The sequence below is a fragment of the Chlorocebus sabaeus genome, chromosome 8, assembly GCF_047675955.1.
Source record: "Chlorocebus sabaeus isolate Y175 chromosome 8, mChlSab1.0.hap1, whole genome shotgun sequence".
NCBI lineage: Eukaryota > Metazoa > Chordata > Mammalia > Primates > Cercopithecidae > Chlorocebus > Chlorocebus sabaeus.
Window position 1 is genome coordinate 98498764 of NC_132911.1, and position 19292 is coordinate 98518055.

The following is a 19292-nucleotide window of genomic DNA, read 5'->3' on the forward strand; positions in this document are numbered from 1 at the left end:
CATGTATTTTGTGAAATGTCTAAGTATTTTGCCCATTTTAAAAGCTTAGACTGCCAGGCGCAGGGTCTCACACCTGTAATCCCAGCACTTTGGGAGGCTGAAGCAGGAGGATCATGAGATTAAGAGATCTAGGAGACCATCCTGGCCAACATGGGGAAACCGCCCCCTACTAAAAATACAAAAATTAGCTGGACAGGGTGGCATGTGCCTGTAGTCCCAGCTACTCAGGAGGCTGAGGCAGGAGAATGGCTTGAACCTGGGAGGCAGAGCTTGCAGTGAGCCGAGATTGTGCCACTGCACTCCAGCCTGGGTGACAGAGTGAGACTTGGTCTCAAAAAAAAAAAAAAAAAAAGCTTAGATTTATCTTTTAATTGTTTATTTGTCAGAGTTCTTTGTTATTGTAGTTAACAGTCTTTGGTCTCATATGTGTACTGTGAATATTTTTTCATAGACTGTGGCTTGCTTTCTTTTAAGATTAGTACTTATAGTATCCTGTCCAAGAAATCTTTCTTTTTTTTTCTTTGTCTTTTTCTTTCTTTCTTTCTTTCTTTTTGAGACAGGCTGGAGTGCAGTGGTGTGGTCTTGGCTCACTGCAATCTTGACCTCCCAGGCTCAATGGATCCTGTCACCTCAGCCTTCCAAGTAGCTGGGACTACATGCACGTGCCACCGTGCCTTGCTAATTTTTCTATTTTTTGTAGAGGCGTGGTCTCATTATGTTGCCTAGGCTGGTCTCAAACTCCTAGGCTCAAGTGATCCTTTCACTTCAGCCTCCCAAAGTGCTGGGATTACAGGCATGAGTGAGCCACCATGCCCAGCCTCAATAAATCTTTCTTCACTGGAAATATACTGTAATGTTTTCCTATGTTTTCATCAAGAAACGTTATGGTTTCAGTTTTTAGGTTTAGGTATATGATCTATTTCAAATTAATTTTTATGTACGATGTGAGATAATGGTTGAGATTATTTTCTTTTTCATATAGTTGTCCAGTTACAGCATGATTTTTAAAAAGACTTTCTTTTTACTAGTGTTTTGACTTAGCACTTTGAGTAAAAATGAACTATGTATGTGTGGGTTTATTTCTAGACTGGTCTTTTTTGTCCTATTGATTTGTATATTCTAATTCCAATACCATACTGTATTGATAACTGTTGCCTTTTTATAAGTCAAAATTAGATTGTTTAAGCCTCTAAATGTGTTCTTCTTTGTCCAGATTATTTTGGCTATTGTAGATCCTTAGTACTTCCATATAAATTTTAGAATCAGCTTTTAAATTTCCTTTTTAAAAGCTTGCTCAGATTTTGATAAAGATATCATGGATCCATCAGTTCAACTGGGGAGAACGGACATGTTAACAATACTGAGTCTTCCATTCTGTGGTATATAAAACATGATACATCTGACATATCACTTCATTTATTTAGGGTTTCTTTCTCTCAGCATTTTTGTGGGTTTTCTTCCTTTTTCTTTTTTTGAGACAGAGTCTCTCTCTGTCGCCCAGGCTGGAGTGGGAGTGCAGTGGCACAATCTTGGCTCACTGCAGCCTCGACCTGGGTTCAAGCGATCTTCCTACTTCACTCTACCATATAACTGGGACCATGGAAGCCACACCCGGCTAGTTTTTATATTTTTGGTAGAGATGGGATTTTGCCATGTTGACCAGACTGGTCTTGAACTCCTGGGCTCAAGCAGTCGTCTGTTTGTGCCTCCCAAAGTGTCAGGTGTGAGCCACTGCACCCAGCCCAATTTTCTTGTTTTTAGTGTAGAGATCTTACCTATCTTTTTAAAGATTCATTCATAGAGATTTTATCTTTTTGATGTTGTTATTAATGGTAATTTTAGGCTGGGCGCAGTGGCTCATGCCTGTAATCCCAACACTTTGGGAGGCCAAGGTGGGCGGATCACCAGAGTTTGGGAGTTTGAGACCAACCTGACCCATGTGGAGAAACTCTGTCTCTACTAAAAATACAAAATTAGCTGGGCGTGATGGTGCATGCCTGTAATGCCAACTACTCGGGAGGCTAAGGCAGGAGACTCGCTTGAACCCGGAGGCAGAGGTTGTGGTGAGCCAAGATCACGCCATTGCACTCCAGCCTGGGCAATAAGAGCGAAGCTCCGTCTCAAAAAACAAAAAAACTAATTTTAATGTTCATTGATAGTTTATAGAAAAACAATTGATTTGTGTCTATTAACCTTATATCCCACAGCTGGCTGGGTGTGGTGGCTCATGCTTGTAATCCCAGCACTTTGAGAGGCCAAGGTGGGTGGATCACCTAAGGTCAGGAGTTTGAGACCAACCTGACCAACATGGTGAAACCCCATCTCTCCAAAAAATACAAAATTCGCCGATTGTGGTGGTGCGTGCCTGTAATCCCAGCTACCGGGGAGGCTGAGGCAGGAGAATCACTTGAACTTGGGAGGCGGAGGTTGCAGTGAGCCGAGATCGCACCATTGGACTCCAGCCTGGGCAACAAGAGGGAAACTATCTCAAAACAGCAAAAACAGGGCGAGCACGGTGGCTCACGCCTGTAGTCCCAGGATTTTGGGAGGCCGAGGCGGGCGGATCACGAGGTCAGGAGATCGAGGCCATTCCGGCTAACACAGTGAAACCCCGTCTCTACTAAAAATACAAAAAAATAAGCCGGGCGTGGTGTCACATACCTGTAGTCCCAGCTACTTAGGAGGCTGAGGCAGAAGAATCGCTTGAACCCGGGAGGCGGAGGTGGCAGTGAGCCGAGATCACGCCATTACACTCCAGCCTGGGTGACAGAGTGAGACTCCATCTCAAAAAAAAAAAAAAATAGAAACCTTATAGCCCACAGCCTCGCTAAATTCATTTATTCGTTTTGATATTTTTTTGAGATTTTTTTTTTTTTTTTTTTGAGACGGAGTCGCACTCAGTCGTCCGGGCTGGAGTGCAGTGGCACGATCTTGGCTCACTGCAAGCTCCGCCTCCCGGGTGCATGCCATTCTCCTGCCTCAGCCTCTGGAGTAGCAGGGACTACAGACGCCCGCCACCGTGCCCGGCTAATTTTTTTGTATTTTTAGTAGAGATGGGGTTTCACTGTGTTAGCCAGGATGGTCTCGATCTCCTGACCTCATGATCCGCCCACCTCGGCTTCCCAAAATGCTGGAATTACAGGCATGAACCACCGCGCCCGGCTTTTTAAGATTCTTTAGGGTTTTCTATGTACACAGTATCTTCTGCAAAAAAAAACCCGACAGTTTTACTTTCCTTTGCAACTTGATTCCTTGTGTTTCTTTTCCTCATCGTACTGTACTGACTAAGCTATGGCAGAAGATTTAACAATGTTAGCCTCTGAATGGGTGAGATTATAGGTGTTTTAAGATTTTTCTTCTTTTTGTTGGTATACATTTTCTAATATTTCTTTAACAAACATATATTGCTTTTACAATAAAATATTTTTCAAAAAAGAATAAGTATGAAGAAAGGAAAACATGCAGAATACATTTAAGTTTAAAAAGCAGAATATAAATTCATTGAAGAGTTTTGATCCTGTAAAATATTTATGTAAGGGACAAATACTTGAATGTATTATAAGGCAGTGGAGATCCTTGATTTTTTATAATAGTGATTAGTATTATTACAGATATTGACAGGAACAAAAATATTTAAGTGTAATTATTTTTTACCCTGTTTTTATCTCTTTCTTCCTAGGAAATTCTTTTGTCTTGTTTTGCTTAGCTACTGAACTATTGTGCTAAACAGAAAATGGTCAAAATATTATTTTGAAGCATCACAGAGAGGGCTGCAGATGACTTGACTTAAGAAAGTATGGTGGCTCACGCCTGTTATCCCAGCACTTTGGGAGGCCGAGGCAGGTGGATCATGAGGTCAGGAGTTCCAAACCAGCCTGGCCGTCATAGTGAAACCTTGTCTCTACTAAAAATACGAAAAATTAGCTGGGCGTGGTGGTGGGCACCTGTAGTCCCAGCTACTCAGGAGGCTGAGGCAGGAGAATCGCTTGAACCTGGGAGGCAGAGATTGTAGTGAGCCAAGATTGCACCATTGCACTCCAGCCTGGGTGACAGAGCAAGACTCCATCTCAAAAAAAAAAAAAAAGAAAAAGAAAAAGGAAGTACATTGTGCTACCGGGCATGGTAGCTCACACCTGTTATCCCAGCACTTTGGGAAGCAAAGGCAGGCAGATTGTTTGAACCCAGAAGTTTGAGACCAGCCTGGGCAACGTGTCATAACGCTGGCTCTACTAAAAATACAAAAAATTAGGTGGGCATGGTGGCATGTGCCTGTAATCCCAGCTACTTGGAGATACTGAGGCGGAGCGATCCTTTGAGCCTGGGAGGTCGAGGCTGCAGTGAGCCATGATCGTGTCACTGCACTCCAGCAATTGGGGAGGGAATAGGAAGAAAGTTATTAGTGCTTAGAGGTCTGAGACTGGGAAAAGAGATGAGTAAAAATGATTTTTAGGGTTTATTATATATGCTGCTGTTATGAATAGAAAAAAGTTATTAGTGTTTAGAGGTCTGAGACTAGGAAAAGAGATGAGTAAAAATGATTTTTAGGATTTATTATATATGCTGCTATTATGGAAGGAGAAAATTGCTTTCTCAAAAATGTTTTTGTTCCTATGTTTTCATGGCATTTTGAAGTATGTGTTTGTTTCTTTTGGCTGTGATAACATGCTGAGCCTGGTTGGATTTATTGCTGTTGCAACTTTATCTTCTTGGTCTGTGAGGATGTGACATTTGTAATTTTGATTATTTGCAAACAATTCAGTGGTTCATGATTGGTGTAATTGGAAATATAATTACCAACTCTGATACCAGTATGCAGGAGTGTGTCACTTGGCCATTGAGGGAACTAAGTTAACATGCAAGCATGCTAATCATTATTACTTAGGCAAGTTAGGCGGCAATTTTCATAAATTTTCAAAAAAAACAATAGCACCTTTATTTTTGTGTAGAAAATAGCTATTGAGTGTAAGAGAGCCAAATCTATGATTGCTGGAGAGGTGTGAGGTATTGTGGTATGAGGATATGCACAGGACACAACAAGCTCTCAATGAAAATTGATTCAGGAGTCTTGCTGTGTCACCCAGGCTGGAGTGCAGTGGCGTGATCTCTGCTGTCCGCAACCTCCGCCTCCTGGGTTCAAGCAATTCTTCTGCCTCAGCCTAACAAGTAGCTGGTACTACGAGCACGCACCACCACGCTAGGCTAATTTTTGTGTTATTAATAAAGACGGGTTTTCACCACGTTGGCCAGGCTGGTCTGGAACTCCTGAGCTTAGGTGATCCACGTGCTTCAGCCTCCCAAATTGCTAGGATTACAGGCATGAGCCACTGTCCCCGGCCTGACATTCCTATATTTCTGATTCTGGGAATTTTCAAGTCTCTAAGTATATCACATAAAAGACTGTGATATTAATTCTGGGGAACCTGCTGACTGAAAAGATTATTGAATTAGATATCAAAAGATGAGCATTTTAATCCCAGTTATGCCACCTACTAGCTAGATGGCCTTGATTAAATTACCTTACATTTCTGAACTTCATACTCCTTTTGTAAAGGGGAATAAGAACTTTGGATCTGCCAGGCTGCTAATTATATGGTGCAGATTGTACTCTAGTGAAGGGTAGCCATCTGGTTAAGGGAAGGGAGGGTGGGGCTGAAATCCGGGGTACTCTGTGCAACAAGCTGTGTACCTTAGCATGGGGTGTACCTAGAGAAGGCATGCCTTTTTCAATCTCTCACAGAGGCCCATCTGTTCACCAAGTAGTGCACAGTAGCTCTGCAGCTTCTTGGGGGCGACGGGGGCCGGGGGTGAGATCCTATTAATTTGCTCAAAGATGATGTATAGACAATGGTGGATCTGGGCTGGGCGTGGTGGCTCATGCCTGTAATCCCAGCACTTTGGGAGGTCGAGGCGGGTAGATCACCTGAGGTCAGGAGTTTGAGACAACATGGTGAAACCCAGTCTCTACTAAAAATATAAAAATTAGCCAGGTGTGGTGATTCGCGCCTGTAATCCCAGCTACGCAGGAGGCTGAGGTTCACTTGAACCCTGGAGGCAGAGGTTGCAGTGAGCCAAGATCGTGCCACTGCACTGCAGCCTGAGCGACAGAGATAGACTCCATCTCAAAAAAAAAAAAAAGACAATGGTGGATCTGGCTATGCCTGCCTCACAGGATTGTTATGGAGAACAATGAGATTTGTGTTAAAGTACTTTGAAAAGTATAATGTAACACAAATATAATGTCTTATTTACTATTCATCTGTGGTTTATTTTAGGGTAGATACAACAAGAATTGAATACTCCATTCCTTTAAGAGAAAACTGGGCACTACCATATTTTGCATGCCAAATTGCTGCACTTACAGGCTATTTAAAAAGCAACTTAAATACTTATGGAGAGGTAAGATACAAATCTGTTTTATCCATTGCAGCTAATTCTAATGTATTGCAAATGTGGTACATAATAGCAAATAAATTTTAGTCCTAGTAAGAATTAAATCGTATTTAATGAAGCCTGGTTACTACATATTAAAAGGTATAGTTAGGTAGTTTTCTTACAACACTGTTACTCTGTAATCTGATTAACAGTCAACAAGGAGAAAGGAGATGTTTTATTATTTTAATATAGTTAACTTGACAAATATATGAAGAATCTCTTATTTTGAAAATCTGTTCCACTGTTATTTTATCACTTCTCGGACTTCTGGAACATTGATGGCCTTCAATCTCCATGATTTAAAGATATATTAAACAAGATGTAGAGTGACCACAAATGACAGCAGTGTTAACTTGGATGGCAGCCCTGCATATTCTGTTTCTTCTCATGTTTTCTGTGACTGAGGTATAGGTAGGTTGGTAAAAATTTCAGGAGACTTTCCCTGGTAGTTTAGATTCTTACATTGTTATTGTTATTGTTGTTGCCACAGCCCTTTTGGCAGTTAGAAAAAGCCTGCAGAGTCTGTCTCAGGATAATGATTTTAGGCCAGGCGCTGTGGCTCATGCCTATAATCCCAGCACTGTGGGAGGCTGAGGTGGGCGGATCACTTAAGGTCAGGAGTTTGTGACCAGCCTGGCCAACGTGGTGAAACCTCATCTCTAATAAAAATTCAAAAATTAGCCAGCTGTGATGGCACACACCTGTAATCCCAGCTACTTGGGAGGCTGAGGTGGGAGGATCACTTAAGGTCAGGAGTTTGTGACCAGCCTGGCCAACATGGTGAAACCTCATCTCTAATAAAAATTCAAAAATTAGCCAGCTATGATGGCACACACCTGTAATCCCAGCTACTTGGGAGGCTGAGGTGGGAGGATCGCTTGAACCTGGGAGGCGGAGGTTGCAGTGAGCTGAGATCGAACCACTGCCCGCTAGCCTGGGCAACAGAGTGAGACCCTGCCTCCAGAAAGAAAAAGAATAATTATTTAAAATGCATAAAATGATTATAGAGGCAACCAGTTATATTGAAATTGACTGGATTGTAACAGTCCTTTGATAGTCTTCTTATTTGGGGTTAAGAATTCCTGGCTAGAAAAAGAGAGCAGAGATTATTAAACCTGGTTGTCCAGGAAACAGGATGTACTTGTGGGTCCTTTATAAAAATCTCTGAAAAAATGTACTATTGTTTTCTCCTTTCAGTGGTGACAAGTGTCCTGAGCATAGCAAACTTTATTATTTCATTTTTATAACTAGCATTTCCTTTTTTGTGTATAAAATAACATGAACACATTTCAGCTTTGTGATCTTCCTTTATGTTGTATTTGTATAAAGATCTTTCTGCACAAGAGTATATTTTCTTTTTTTTTTTTTTAGACAGAGTCTTACTATCTGTCACCCAGGCTGGAGTGTAATGGTGTGATCTCTGCTCACTGCAACCTCTGACTCCTAGGCTCAAGCAATTCTCCTGCCTTAGCCTCCTGTGTAGCTGGGATTACAGGTGCCTAGCACCATGCCCAGCTAATTTTTGTATTTTTAATAGAGACAGGGTTTCACTATGTTGGCCAGGCTGGTCTCGAACTACTGACCTCAAATGATCTGCCCGCCTTGGCCTCCCAAAGTGCTGGGACTATAGCTATGAGCCACTGCACCTGGCCAAGAGTATATTTTCTTTTTTTTTTTTTTTTTTTTTTTTTTTTGAGGCGGAGTCTCGCTCTGTCGTCCAGGCTGGAGTGCAGTGGCCAGATCTCGGCTCACTGCAAGCTCCGCCTCCCGGGTTTACGCCATTCTCCTGCCTCAGCCTCCCGAGTAGCTGGGACTACAGGCGCCCGCCACCGCGCCCAGCTAGTTTTTTGTATTTTTTAGTAGAGACGGGGTTTCACTGTGTTAGCCAGGATAGTCTCGATCTCCTGACCTCGTGATCCGCCCGTCTCGGCCTCCCAAAGTGCTGGGATTACAGGCTTGAGCCACCGCGTGCGGCCGAGTATATTTTCTTTAATAGTCAGAGAGTCTATGATTGAATATTTTCCTGTTTGATTGTACAACTGTCTCTTAGAGAAGAATAGTGCTTCAATTGTTAAGTAAAAGAGTTTAGTATAGGCCGGGTGTGGTGGCTCACGCCTATAATATTACCCAGCGCTTTGGGAGGCTGAGGCAGGCAGATCCCCTGAGGTCAGGAGTTCGAGACCAGCCTGGCCAACATGGCGAAACCCGTCTCTATTAAAAATACAAAAATTAGCTGGGTGTGGTGGTGCACAGCTGTACTCCCAGCTAGTTGGGAGGCTGAGGTGGGAGAATCGCTTGAACCCAGAGGTGGGGGTTGCAGTGAGCTGAGATCATGCCACTGCACTCCAACCTGGGCAACAGAGTAAGACTCCGTCTCTTAAAAAAAAAAAGAGTTTGGTATAGCGGAATGAACTGCCTAAGTTTCTTTATATTTACCTTTTTGTTTGTTTCTTTGAGACATGGACTCGCTCTATCACCCAGGCTGGAGTGCAGTGGCATGATCTAGGCTTACTACATTTTTGACCCATCACCCATCTTCCCCAAATAATATCTTGCATGACCTTAATACCTTGTCAAAGTCAAGAAATTGACATTGATATAATACTGTTAATTCAGGCACTGACTTTCTTCACATTTCACCAGGTTTTACATGTACTGCTTTTGTGGAAAGTGGGTGTATAGTCATATTAGTTGTTATCACATGTATACATTTGAGTAACCGTCATCATAATCAAGACATAGAACTCTTCTCTCACCACTAAGAAACTCTTGTGTACGTTAATAATCACATCCTTCCTCTAACCCAAACCTCTGGCAACCACTGATCTCTTCTCTATCACTATAGTTTTGTCACCTTGAAAGGTTATATAAATGGAATCAAATCATGTAGTATGTAACCTTTTAAGATTAGCTTTTTTCACTTAGCCTAATAATGCCCTTGACATCCATGTGAGTTATTACGTGTGAATACTTTGCTCCTTGCCATCACTGAGCAGTATTTTAGCAACATGCATTTTTTTTTTTTTTTGAGAGGGGGAGTCTCTTGCTCTGTTGCCCAGGCTGGAGTGCAGTGGGACAATCTCAGCTCACTGCAACCTCCGCCTCCTGGGTTCAAGCGATTATCATGCATCAGCCCCCCAGCAGCTGGGACTACAGACGCACATCACCACACCCAGCTAATTTTTGTATTTTTAGTAGAGACGGAGTTTCACCATGTTGGCCAGGCTGGTCTCCAACTCCTGGCCTCAAGTGATCCACCTGCCTTGACCTCACAGAGTGTGTCTGGAGTTGGTTCTTTCCAGTGAGTTCGTGGTCTGGCTGACTTCAAGAATGAAGCCGCGGACTGCCGGGGTGAGTGTTACAGCTTTTAAAAATGGCACGGACCCAAAGAGCGAGTGGTAGCAAGGTTTATTGTGAAGAGCGAAAGAACAAAGCTTCCACAGCATGGAAGGGGACCCAAGCGGGTTACCACTGCTGACTGGGGTGGCCAGCTTTTATTCCCTTATTTGTCCCCTGTCATGTTCTGTTTTTGTCCTATCAGAGTGCCCATTTTTCAATCCCCTGCGATTGGCTACTTTTAGAATCCTTCTGATTGGTGCATTTTACAGAGCGCTGATTGGTGCACTTTACAGAGCGCTGATTGGTGCATTTTACAGAGCACTGATTGGTGCGTTTTACAGAGCACTGATTGGTGCATTTTACAATCCTCTTGCTAGCTACAGAGCACTGATTGGTGCGGTTTTACAGAGTGCTGATTGGTGCATTTTACAGTCTTAGCTACAGAGTGCTGATTGGTGTGTTTTACAATCCTCTTGTAAGACAGAAAAGTTCTCCAAGTCCCCACTGGACCCAGGAAGTCCAGCTGGCTTCACCTCTCAAAAGTGTTGAGACTATTGGTGTGAGCCACTGTGCTCAGCTTACATGTATTTTGTTTGTTTGTTTGTTTTTGAGATGGAGTTTCGCTCTTGTTGCCCAGGCTGGAGTGCAATGGTGCGATCTCGGCTCAACACAACCTCTGCTTCCCTGGTTCCAGCAATTCTCCTGCCTCAGCCTCCCAAGTAGCTGGGATTACAGGCCTGCTGCACCACACCCAGCTAATTTTGTATTTTTAGTAGAGACGGGGTTTCTCCATGTTGGTCAGGTTAGTCTCGAACTCCCGACCTCAGATGATCCGCCTGCCTCGGCCTCCCAAAGTACTGGGATTACAGGTGTGAGTCACCGTGCCCAGCCCATATACTTTTAAAAAATCACGTATTTTGTATTTTGCTTCCCATTGTTGAGGCTAAGTTTAGTCGTCCCAGTTGCCTCAGGATATCCAAGTTCAGTTCAGTCTTTTGTGCAGTTATCTGGAGTCATTAAGAAACATTTGTGGTTGATTATTGAAACCTGTTTGATGTATCACATAAATCCTATGTGTAAAAAGTTCACACTACAGGCACAGTGAAAGTGAAGCCCTGTGAGACACTGCAAGCAAGGTCAAGGGTAGGCAAGACTGCACAGAACCTTGAAAATGCTCAGGGAAAGAAATAACTTTGCTAACTCTACAGGTTGTGTTTGATACATAGTTCTCTCTTTAAGACATTTTTACTGTGTGCTCTTAGAGTAGTTTGAGAGTCAACCTTTGGAATTAACAATTTGTTTTAGTGTGTTGTAGCTTTCCCCCAGAATCTCAGAATTAATCTCCAAATGCCCGGTACGTTAATTAGGCTGGGTCTAGATTTGAGCCTTCATTGCTTTCTGGAATTGGTTTCTCTGGGAATGATGGTGTCAGGTCTGGTTATTACAGCTCTGATTGTTCCACATTAGAAGGCTTCCAGAACCCTTGCCCTGCGCATAGCTATGGTGACAGGAAGAGCAGAAGCTTATGTTAGAGCCCTTCTGTGCTTTGCAGTTGGTGTTATTTGCCCAACAGGTGGAAGTTTGCCATTTCTTACATTTGGTTCTCTGGTCTTAATCTAATTCAGGATGCTGGAAAATTATTTTATCTGCTGGAGGCTGAGGTATTTCTGACTCTGGAATTTATCCTTGAGTGTAGTCAGCTGAGTATGAAAGACTTAGTTTTAGAGAGCACAGTTCTTAGGTTTCTTGACTGACCTTTATTGTCCTTCTCCTTCACTGTTCTTATCTGAACAAGGTCATTTGACACTACAGCCAGTGGAGGGATCCAGAGTTTAAAAGTAGGTCCATGGAAGAAGGAGAGGCTGTTGTTGAATATGTTATGGGATTTGTCACAGACTTGGTAACTTGCTAAGGGATCACATGGGGGATGACATTTTGAAGGACAGAATTGACCTAGGCAGATTTTCAGCAAGGGCAGTGACATCCCTTGTGTTTAGTATTTAGCAGAAGAAAAGAGCTGAAAGTTTAATATGGCTGACAGTACAGGCAATGGGGAAAGATAACACTTCTGTTGACAGGAAGTGAAAAAAGCAAAGACAGAGGCTGTGGAATAGGCTGAGATGTAAACAGACTATTGAAATGAAGAAAATAAGTTTGAACCATGATGAATACCAACATTTAAGTTATTTGGACAGAGAAAAGTTAACATAAATTGTTAACCAAGTATAAAGTCATTAACTTGCTAAATGAAAGGGTAATAAGAGCCTGAAAGTTTCATAGAGATCACAACTACAGAAAACAGCTACCACCACTAGGACTGAGGGAACAAAGGGAAAATTAGGAAATTATTAAAACTTGAAGCACCATGGAAGTGAAATATTATTTTCACAGCAAAAGGAGTTACTTCCACAATAACAAAAGCTCACCAGCCAGGTCTAGTAAACGCCACCACTTTCTTATATTTATTGCTTTACTTCTTTTGGGATGAAAGAAAATTATATTGAATTTTCTTTTTCTTCCCCTTTGTCTTTCTGAAATTCTCAATGTGACGTTGAACATTGAAGGACAAGTGGTTGATTTTTCTCAAGTGCCTTATTTGAGCTCTTGTTGTTTTTATAAGGATTTAATAATAATTATGTGATTTAAAAACAAAGTTTCAATAATTATATAGCTTAAAGTTGAACGAGTAACAGAGCTGCAACTTTGAGGTAACAGTCTCATAGGCTTTTATCGTAATAAAGCTATTGATATTTAGTTTCTTTCATTTGTTTTCCCTAGAGGTTTTGCTACTTGTTGATGAGTGCTTCAACTTACACATTTATGATGATGTGGGAGTATAGCCATTATCTCCTGTTTCTTCAAGCAATATCTCTATTCCTGCTAGATATCTTTTCACTGAAGCAAAATGACAAGGTATTATGGCATTTTGAAATGATGATTTTAAATCCAGAGAATGAATGTATTTATAGCATTGTATCTTAAAACCTCTCTTTTCTTCATCCATACACTCATATGGTTGAGAACCCCAATGCGTACAACATTTAAGTTATTTGGACAAAGAGAAGTTAACATAAATTGTTAACCAAGTATAAAGTCATTAACTTGCTAAATGAAAGGGTAATAGAGCCTGAAAGTTTCATAGAGATCACAACGCAGAAAGCAGTTAACTGCTAGGGAAAAATATGAAATTATTAAAATGTAGAAATATAGAACAGGACCTCACAGAGCTGATACTCAGACTTTTGAGCTCAGAAATACCAGCTTTGCTCAAAAGTAGGGCCCTTCAGAATTGGGACCCAGGCCTCTGAGGATGTGGCTGTGTCTGACTGGTCTTGGGTTTCTTGGGCTGGAAGATGTGATGAAGCTGGTTCTTGAAGTGTTGGGAAAACTGCAGCTGCATTCAGTGCTTCCATAGGAAGTAATTGCTCTGTTGGGTTGAAGAAGCATCCTTGAGGTGAGATCACAGGACCCTCAAGTCATCAGGAAGCAAGAGGAAGGAGCAGGCTCCTTCCTCCTCCAGGCTTGCACTTTTCCCTCTAGCATTTCCTATTGGCAGAGCTTCATAGGGAACCGACAGGAAAAGCAGAAATGTAGATTGCAGAGTCCTAGGCCCAGCATTGCCAGGCAAAGGATAGAAAGGGGGGTTTGGAACTAAGAGAGTTATTTGGTAACTGGCACACTTCTGTAGAACCAGAACCCAAATCAAAAATAGAACATAAGCCAGGTGTGGTGGCACATGTGTGTAGTCCCAGCTACTCGGGAGGCCAAGGCAGGAGGATTGCTTAAGCCCAGGAATTCAAATCCAGCCTGGGCAACACAGTGAGACCCTATCTGTACAAAAAAAATTTTTTAATTAGCTGTGTGAGGTGGGGGCTGAGGTGGGAGGATCATTTGACCAGCCTGAGCAACATGGTGAGACCCCACCTCTAAAAAAATTTTAAAAGGGAATAGATCATTACCAACACCCAGAAGTCTCCATCATGCTCTCTCTCCCAGTCATTACTTCAACCCCCAAGGGTAACTACTGTTCTAACTTGTAACAGTGAGGTATCTTTTTGGTTTTTTTTGAGACGGAGTCTCCCTCTGTTGTCCAGGCAAGAATGCGGTGGCTCAGTCTCAGCTCACTGCAACCTCCACCTCCTGGCTTCAAGCGATTCTCCTGCCTTAGCCTCCCAAGTAGCTGGGATTACAGGCGCCTGCCACCACAACCAGCTAGTTTTTGTATTTTTAGTAGAGATGGGATTTCACCATGTTAGCCAAACTGGTCTCGAACTCCTGACCTTTTGATCCACCCGCCTCAGCCTCCCAAAGTGTTGGAATTACAGGCATGAGCTACCACACCTGACCAAGGTATCTTTTTTTTGTTTTTTTAAGTGGCTCTGGCTATTGACTGATTTTTTTTCTTTTCGTTTTTTATTTTATTTTATTTTTATTTATTTATTTTTACTTTTTTGGAGACAGGGTCTCACTCTGTCACCCAGGCTGGAGTGCAGTGGCTCAATCATAGTTCACTGCAACCTCTGCCTCCCAGGCTCAAGCGATCCTTCCACCTCAGCCTCCTGAGTAGCTGAGACTACAAGTGTGTGCCACCATGCCCGTCTGATTTTTCTTTTTTCTTTTTCTTTTTTTCTTTTTTTGAGACAGTCTTGCTCCGTCACCCAGGCTGGAGTGCAGTGGTGCGATTTTGGCTCACTGCAACTTCCACCTACCGGGTTAAGCGATTCTCTTGCCTCAGCCTCCCGAGTAGCTGGGATTACAGGCTCTCGCCACCATGCCCAGCTAATATTTTTTGTTTTTAATAGAGACGGGTTTCACAATGTTGGCCAGACTTGTCTCGAACTCCTGACCTCAAGTGATCTACCCACCTTGGCCTCCCGAAGTGCTGGGATTTCAGATGTGAGCCACCATGCCCGGCCAACATTAAAAATATTGATTGAACATTTGCATAATACTTTCCTAAATTATAGTAGAGCATTTACTGTATAATTATAGTTAAATCTAAATAAAACAAATGAAAACATGTATGATAAAATATAACTTATTCTCACTTATTTTATTTTTGTCACAACAGGTTTATGAAGTTTATAAAATCTACATATTTTCCCTCTTTCTGGGATATTTACTGCAATTTGAGAATCCAGCTTTGTTGGTATCTCCTTTACTAAGTTTAGTAGCAGCCTTAATGCTTGCTAAGTGCCTTCAGGTAATTAGAATTGTCTTTTTATTGTTCTTATTTTGATTTTTTTTTTTTTGAGATGGAGTCTCGCTCTGTTGCCCAGGCTGGAGTACATCTCAGCTCACTGCAACCTCTGCCTCCTGGGTTCAAGTGATTCTCCTGCCTCAGCCTCCCAAGTAGCTGGGATTACAAGCATGTGTCACCTCACCCAGCTAATTCTTGTATTTTTAGTAGAGACCGGGTTTCACCATGTTGGCCAGGCTGGTGTCAAACTCCTGACCTCAAGTGATCCCCCCTCCTTGGCTTCCCAAAGTGCTGAGATTACAGGCTTGAGCCACCGTGCTCGGCCGTTCTTATGATTACTTTTTAAATTGTTAATTTTTTAACACCTCACTTCTTTATTCATATGCTTTTTCCTCCACAGCTGAATGTGAAGAAAGGAAGTTTTGTAGCTAAAATAATAAAAGTGATTAATTTTTACTTGGTGTGTACTCTGACAATAACATTGAATATTATAATGAAGGTAAGTAACTCTCTGGGATTCATATAGTAAAACAAAATGAATAATGAAGTATATTGGACTAAATTTTAATGAGAATAATGAGGTAGCACAGTAATAGAGTTTGAACAGTATAATTTTGAGGTAAACAATAATCATAACTAGCATATTGGGTGAGAAAGTAGGATTCTGATTCTTTTCTGTATATAGTTAAAAAGAAAAAGGGAATGCATATTTTTTATTAAGTTAAAAATGTCACCATATGGAATAAAGTGAGACAAATGAAAAGTGTTTAGAAGAGTGGATGAGTTACTTGAGCCTGGTGGGATAAGGTTGAAATGTTCTTGATCACCTGTGGTTAGGAGTTTGAGACCAGGTTGGCCAACATGGTGAAACCTCATCTCTACTAAAAATACGAAAAATTAGCTGAGCATGGTGGTACACGTCTGTAATCCCAGCTACTCGGGAGGCTGAGGCAGGAGAATCGCTTGAACCTGGGAGGCAGAGGTTGCGGTGAGCCAAGATCATGCCATTGCACTCCAGCCTGGGCAACAAGAATGAAACTGTCTTAAAAAAAAAAAAAAAAAGAAAAGAAAAAAAGAAATGTTCTTAGTACCCCATTGTAGTTTATGCTTCAACATAAGGTCATGGTATTGATTTATGTCAGTAAATCTCCTTGCTTCATAGTCGTACCATATATTATTTATTCATATTTTTGTTTTGTAGTCTTTTTGTGTTTTCTGTCTCTAGTATTGGGGAAAGCATGTGCTTGTAAGCATAGCTAATATTTCTTTGTTTAACTGGTGTTTTTCTCTTCTAGATGTTTGTCCCACACAAAGAAAATGGGCACATGCTGAAATTCCTTGAAGTAAAATTTGGACTAAATATGACTAAGTAAGTTTTAGATTATGTAAGTTTACCTAAATTGATACCACTTAGACAATAAAGATAAAAAAACTTCAATGGCCGGGCATAGCGGCTCACATCTGTAATGCTAGCACTTTGGGAGGCTGAGGCGGGTAGTTCATGACCGCTTGGGCAACATGGCAAAACCCTGTCTCTACAAAAAAACCAACCAAAAAAAAAAATTAGCTGGGTGTGGCGGTGCATGTCTTGGTCCCAGTTATTTAGGAAGCTGAGGTAGGAGGACCACCTGAGCCTGGGAGGTGGAGGTCGTAGTGAGCCAAGATCGTGCCAGTGCACCCCGGCCCGGGCGACAGTGAGACCCTGTCTTAAAAAAGAAAAGAAAAAAAAACTTTAGAATGTGTTTACCACATTGTTAAACTTTAACATTTTGTTCTAAACCCAATGATTTAAGTAGACATTCTCAATCCATCAGTGAGCACTCCTGAACATCACTCTATCTCTAACATCCTTCCCCACGGCTAGGGATTGAGGATAGGAGTTTAGAGATGGATGAGAAATGAGGACGCAGATAAACATATATACAACCAGGAGTCTTGTTGATCATACTTAGGGCCAAAAAAATGTTTATCCTGATTCATACTGCTCAAAAGGTTTACATTTCAAATTTTATGATTTATCTTAATAAGTAGGTATCTCTTTTTTAAGTGGGTCCTAGTTGAGTTACACCTGTCAATATAGAGTAGGTCTATCCAATAATAATATGTGAACCACTTATGTAATTGTAATTTTCTAGTAGCTGTATTTTTAAAAATACAAAGAAGCAAGTGAAATTAATTTTAACATATTTTCTCTAATATATAAAAATAATTTGTAAACAATGTAAAAATTATTAAGGATATATTTTGTTTTTCAAATCATTATTTTGCTCTTCTTTTCTTTGAAATCCTGGGTGTATTTTGTACTTAAAGTATGTCTCAATTTGAATTGGCCACATTTCAGCTGTTTAAAAACCTCATGTCTCTAGTAACTACCATATTTGACAATGCATTTGTAGAGGTTAGCCAGCTGAATTGTTTGTTGTCTTCTAGATAAAGATAGAAACCAAAATTCTCTAAAAACTATATTGGGCTTTAGAGATGATCACGTTACTTGGCAATAAAAAGCAGCAGTTTTACATTCATTAGAGCGGTTTTAGTGAGAGCACATGCTTTGTTTACTAATACATTACTATTATCGTCATTTATAAAGGATAGTACCTTGCTATTTTAAGTAAATGGGTTTAGGAAATGTGGTTTTTCTTAGTTTTTACTGATATTAAAAAAAAATACTTCTGTGTTCAGTAGTTTAAAACGTCTGTGAATTTAATATCATGCTTTTTGTCTTCTATAGGAATTTTACAATGAATTGGCTCCTCTGTCAAGAATCCCTGCAGGCACCATCTCAAGATTTTTTTCTGCGATTGACACAGTCTTCTTTATTACCTTTCTATATCCTGGTGTTAATTATTTGTTTTCTTTCTATGTTGCAAGTTATTTTTAGAAGGATTAAGTAAGTACCTATGAGAATCAATCATATTACTAATATACATTATGGAAATATATGAAATACTTATTTTTAATATTCTTCCAATATTTTTATATTTGTTTTAGAGCTTCTAATTCCATTCTCTTTTCATTGACATGGAAAATATCATTATAAGATGTGTTGGCCAGGTGCGACGGCTCACACCTGTAATCCCAACACTTTGGCAGGCCAAAGCTGGCAGATCACAAGGTCGGGAGTTTGAGACCAGTCAGGCCAATATGGTGAAACCCCATCTCTACTAAAAGTACAAAAATTAGCTGGACGTGATGGTGCTCACTGTTAATCCTAGCTACTCGGGAGACTGAGGCAGGTGAATCGCTTGAACCCAGGAGGCAGAGGTTGTGGTGAGCCGAGATTGCACCACTGCACTCCAGCCTGGGCAACAGAGTGAGACTCCCTGTCAAAAAAAAAAAAAAAAAAAAAGGTTGTGTTGACCAGAAAAATTTAAACTTAGTTTTTTGTTTTGTTTTGTTTTTTGTTTTTGTCTTTTTTTTTTGAGACAGAGTCTCACTCTTGTTGCCCAGGCTGGAGTGCAGTCGCACGATCTTGGCTCTATGCAACCTCTGCCTCCCGGGTTCAAGCAATTCTCCTACCTTAGCCTGGGTTCAAGCGATTCTCCTACCTCAGCCTCCCGAGTAGCTGGGATTACAGGCATGCGCTGCCACGCCCAGCTAATTTTATATTTTATCCATGTTGGTCAGGTTGGTCTCAAACTCCCGACCTCAGGTGATTCACCCGCCTCGGCCTCCCAAAGTGCTGGGATTACAGGCATGAGCCACCGTGCTCAGCCCTAAACTTAGAGACTTAATATATAACTGAAGTTTAAATAATCAGTTAAACTTTTACAGACTGATTCACTAATTTGTACAAATTTTTACTTAATATAAGAATAATTTATTCTATTTAACTTAAACAAAGTTAGCAGTATAAGTAGTTTTAAATTACAAAGTTTGAGGCCAGGGGCAGTGGCTTATGCCTATAATTCCAACAATCTGAGAGGCTGACGCAGGATTGCTTGATGCCAGGAGTTCAAGACCAGCCTGGGCAACATAGTGAGACCCCCATCTCTGAAAGAAAAAGAAAAAAAAAAAAGCTATAAAGTTTGACTAACCTTTGATGTTTTTATCATGTTTGAAAAGACAGATTGTGTATAATTTCTTAATTTTAAGAATTTATTCAAATTATGATTTAACTATATTAATTTAGCAATTGCTAGTTGATTCATAATTGATCTTGGAAGAAGAACCTACAAATTTTTATTATAATTTTCTTTTTTTTGAGATGGAGTCTTACTCTGTCACTCAGGCTGGAGTGCAGTGGCACGATCTTGGCTCACTGCAACCTCCACCTCCCAGATTCAAGCGATTCTCCTGCCTCAACCTCCAGAGTAGCTGA

The 19292-nt window shown here is 41.1% G+C and overlaps 1 protein-coding gene across 4 annotated transcripts in view; it reads left to right on the plus strand.

The window, feature by feature from the left end:
* The window catches only part of DPY19L4 (dpy-19 like 4), a 73147-nt gene that overhangs the window by 34322 nt on the left and 19533 nt on the right, over positions 1-19292 (plus strand). The window contains exons 7-12 of one of the 4 annotated variants that reach the window (XM_038000274.2): positions 6273-6396; positions 12550-12684; positions 14843-14974; positions 15372-15470; positions 16267-16340; positions 17703-17861. In XM_038000274.2, the coding sequence (XP_037856202.2) occupies positions 6273-6396; positions 12550-12684; positions 14843-14974; positions 15372-15470; positions 16267-16340; positions 17703-17861 (723 nt within the window). The remainder of the gene's footprint in view (positions 1-6272; positions 6397-12549; positions 12685-14842; positions 14975-15371; positions 15471-16266; positions 16341-17702; positions 17862-19292) is intronic. The other 3 variants (XM_038000276.2, XM_038000275.2, XM_038000277.2) reach the window with 3 other exon arrangements.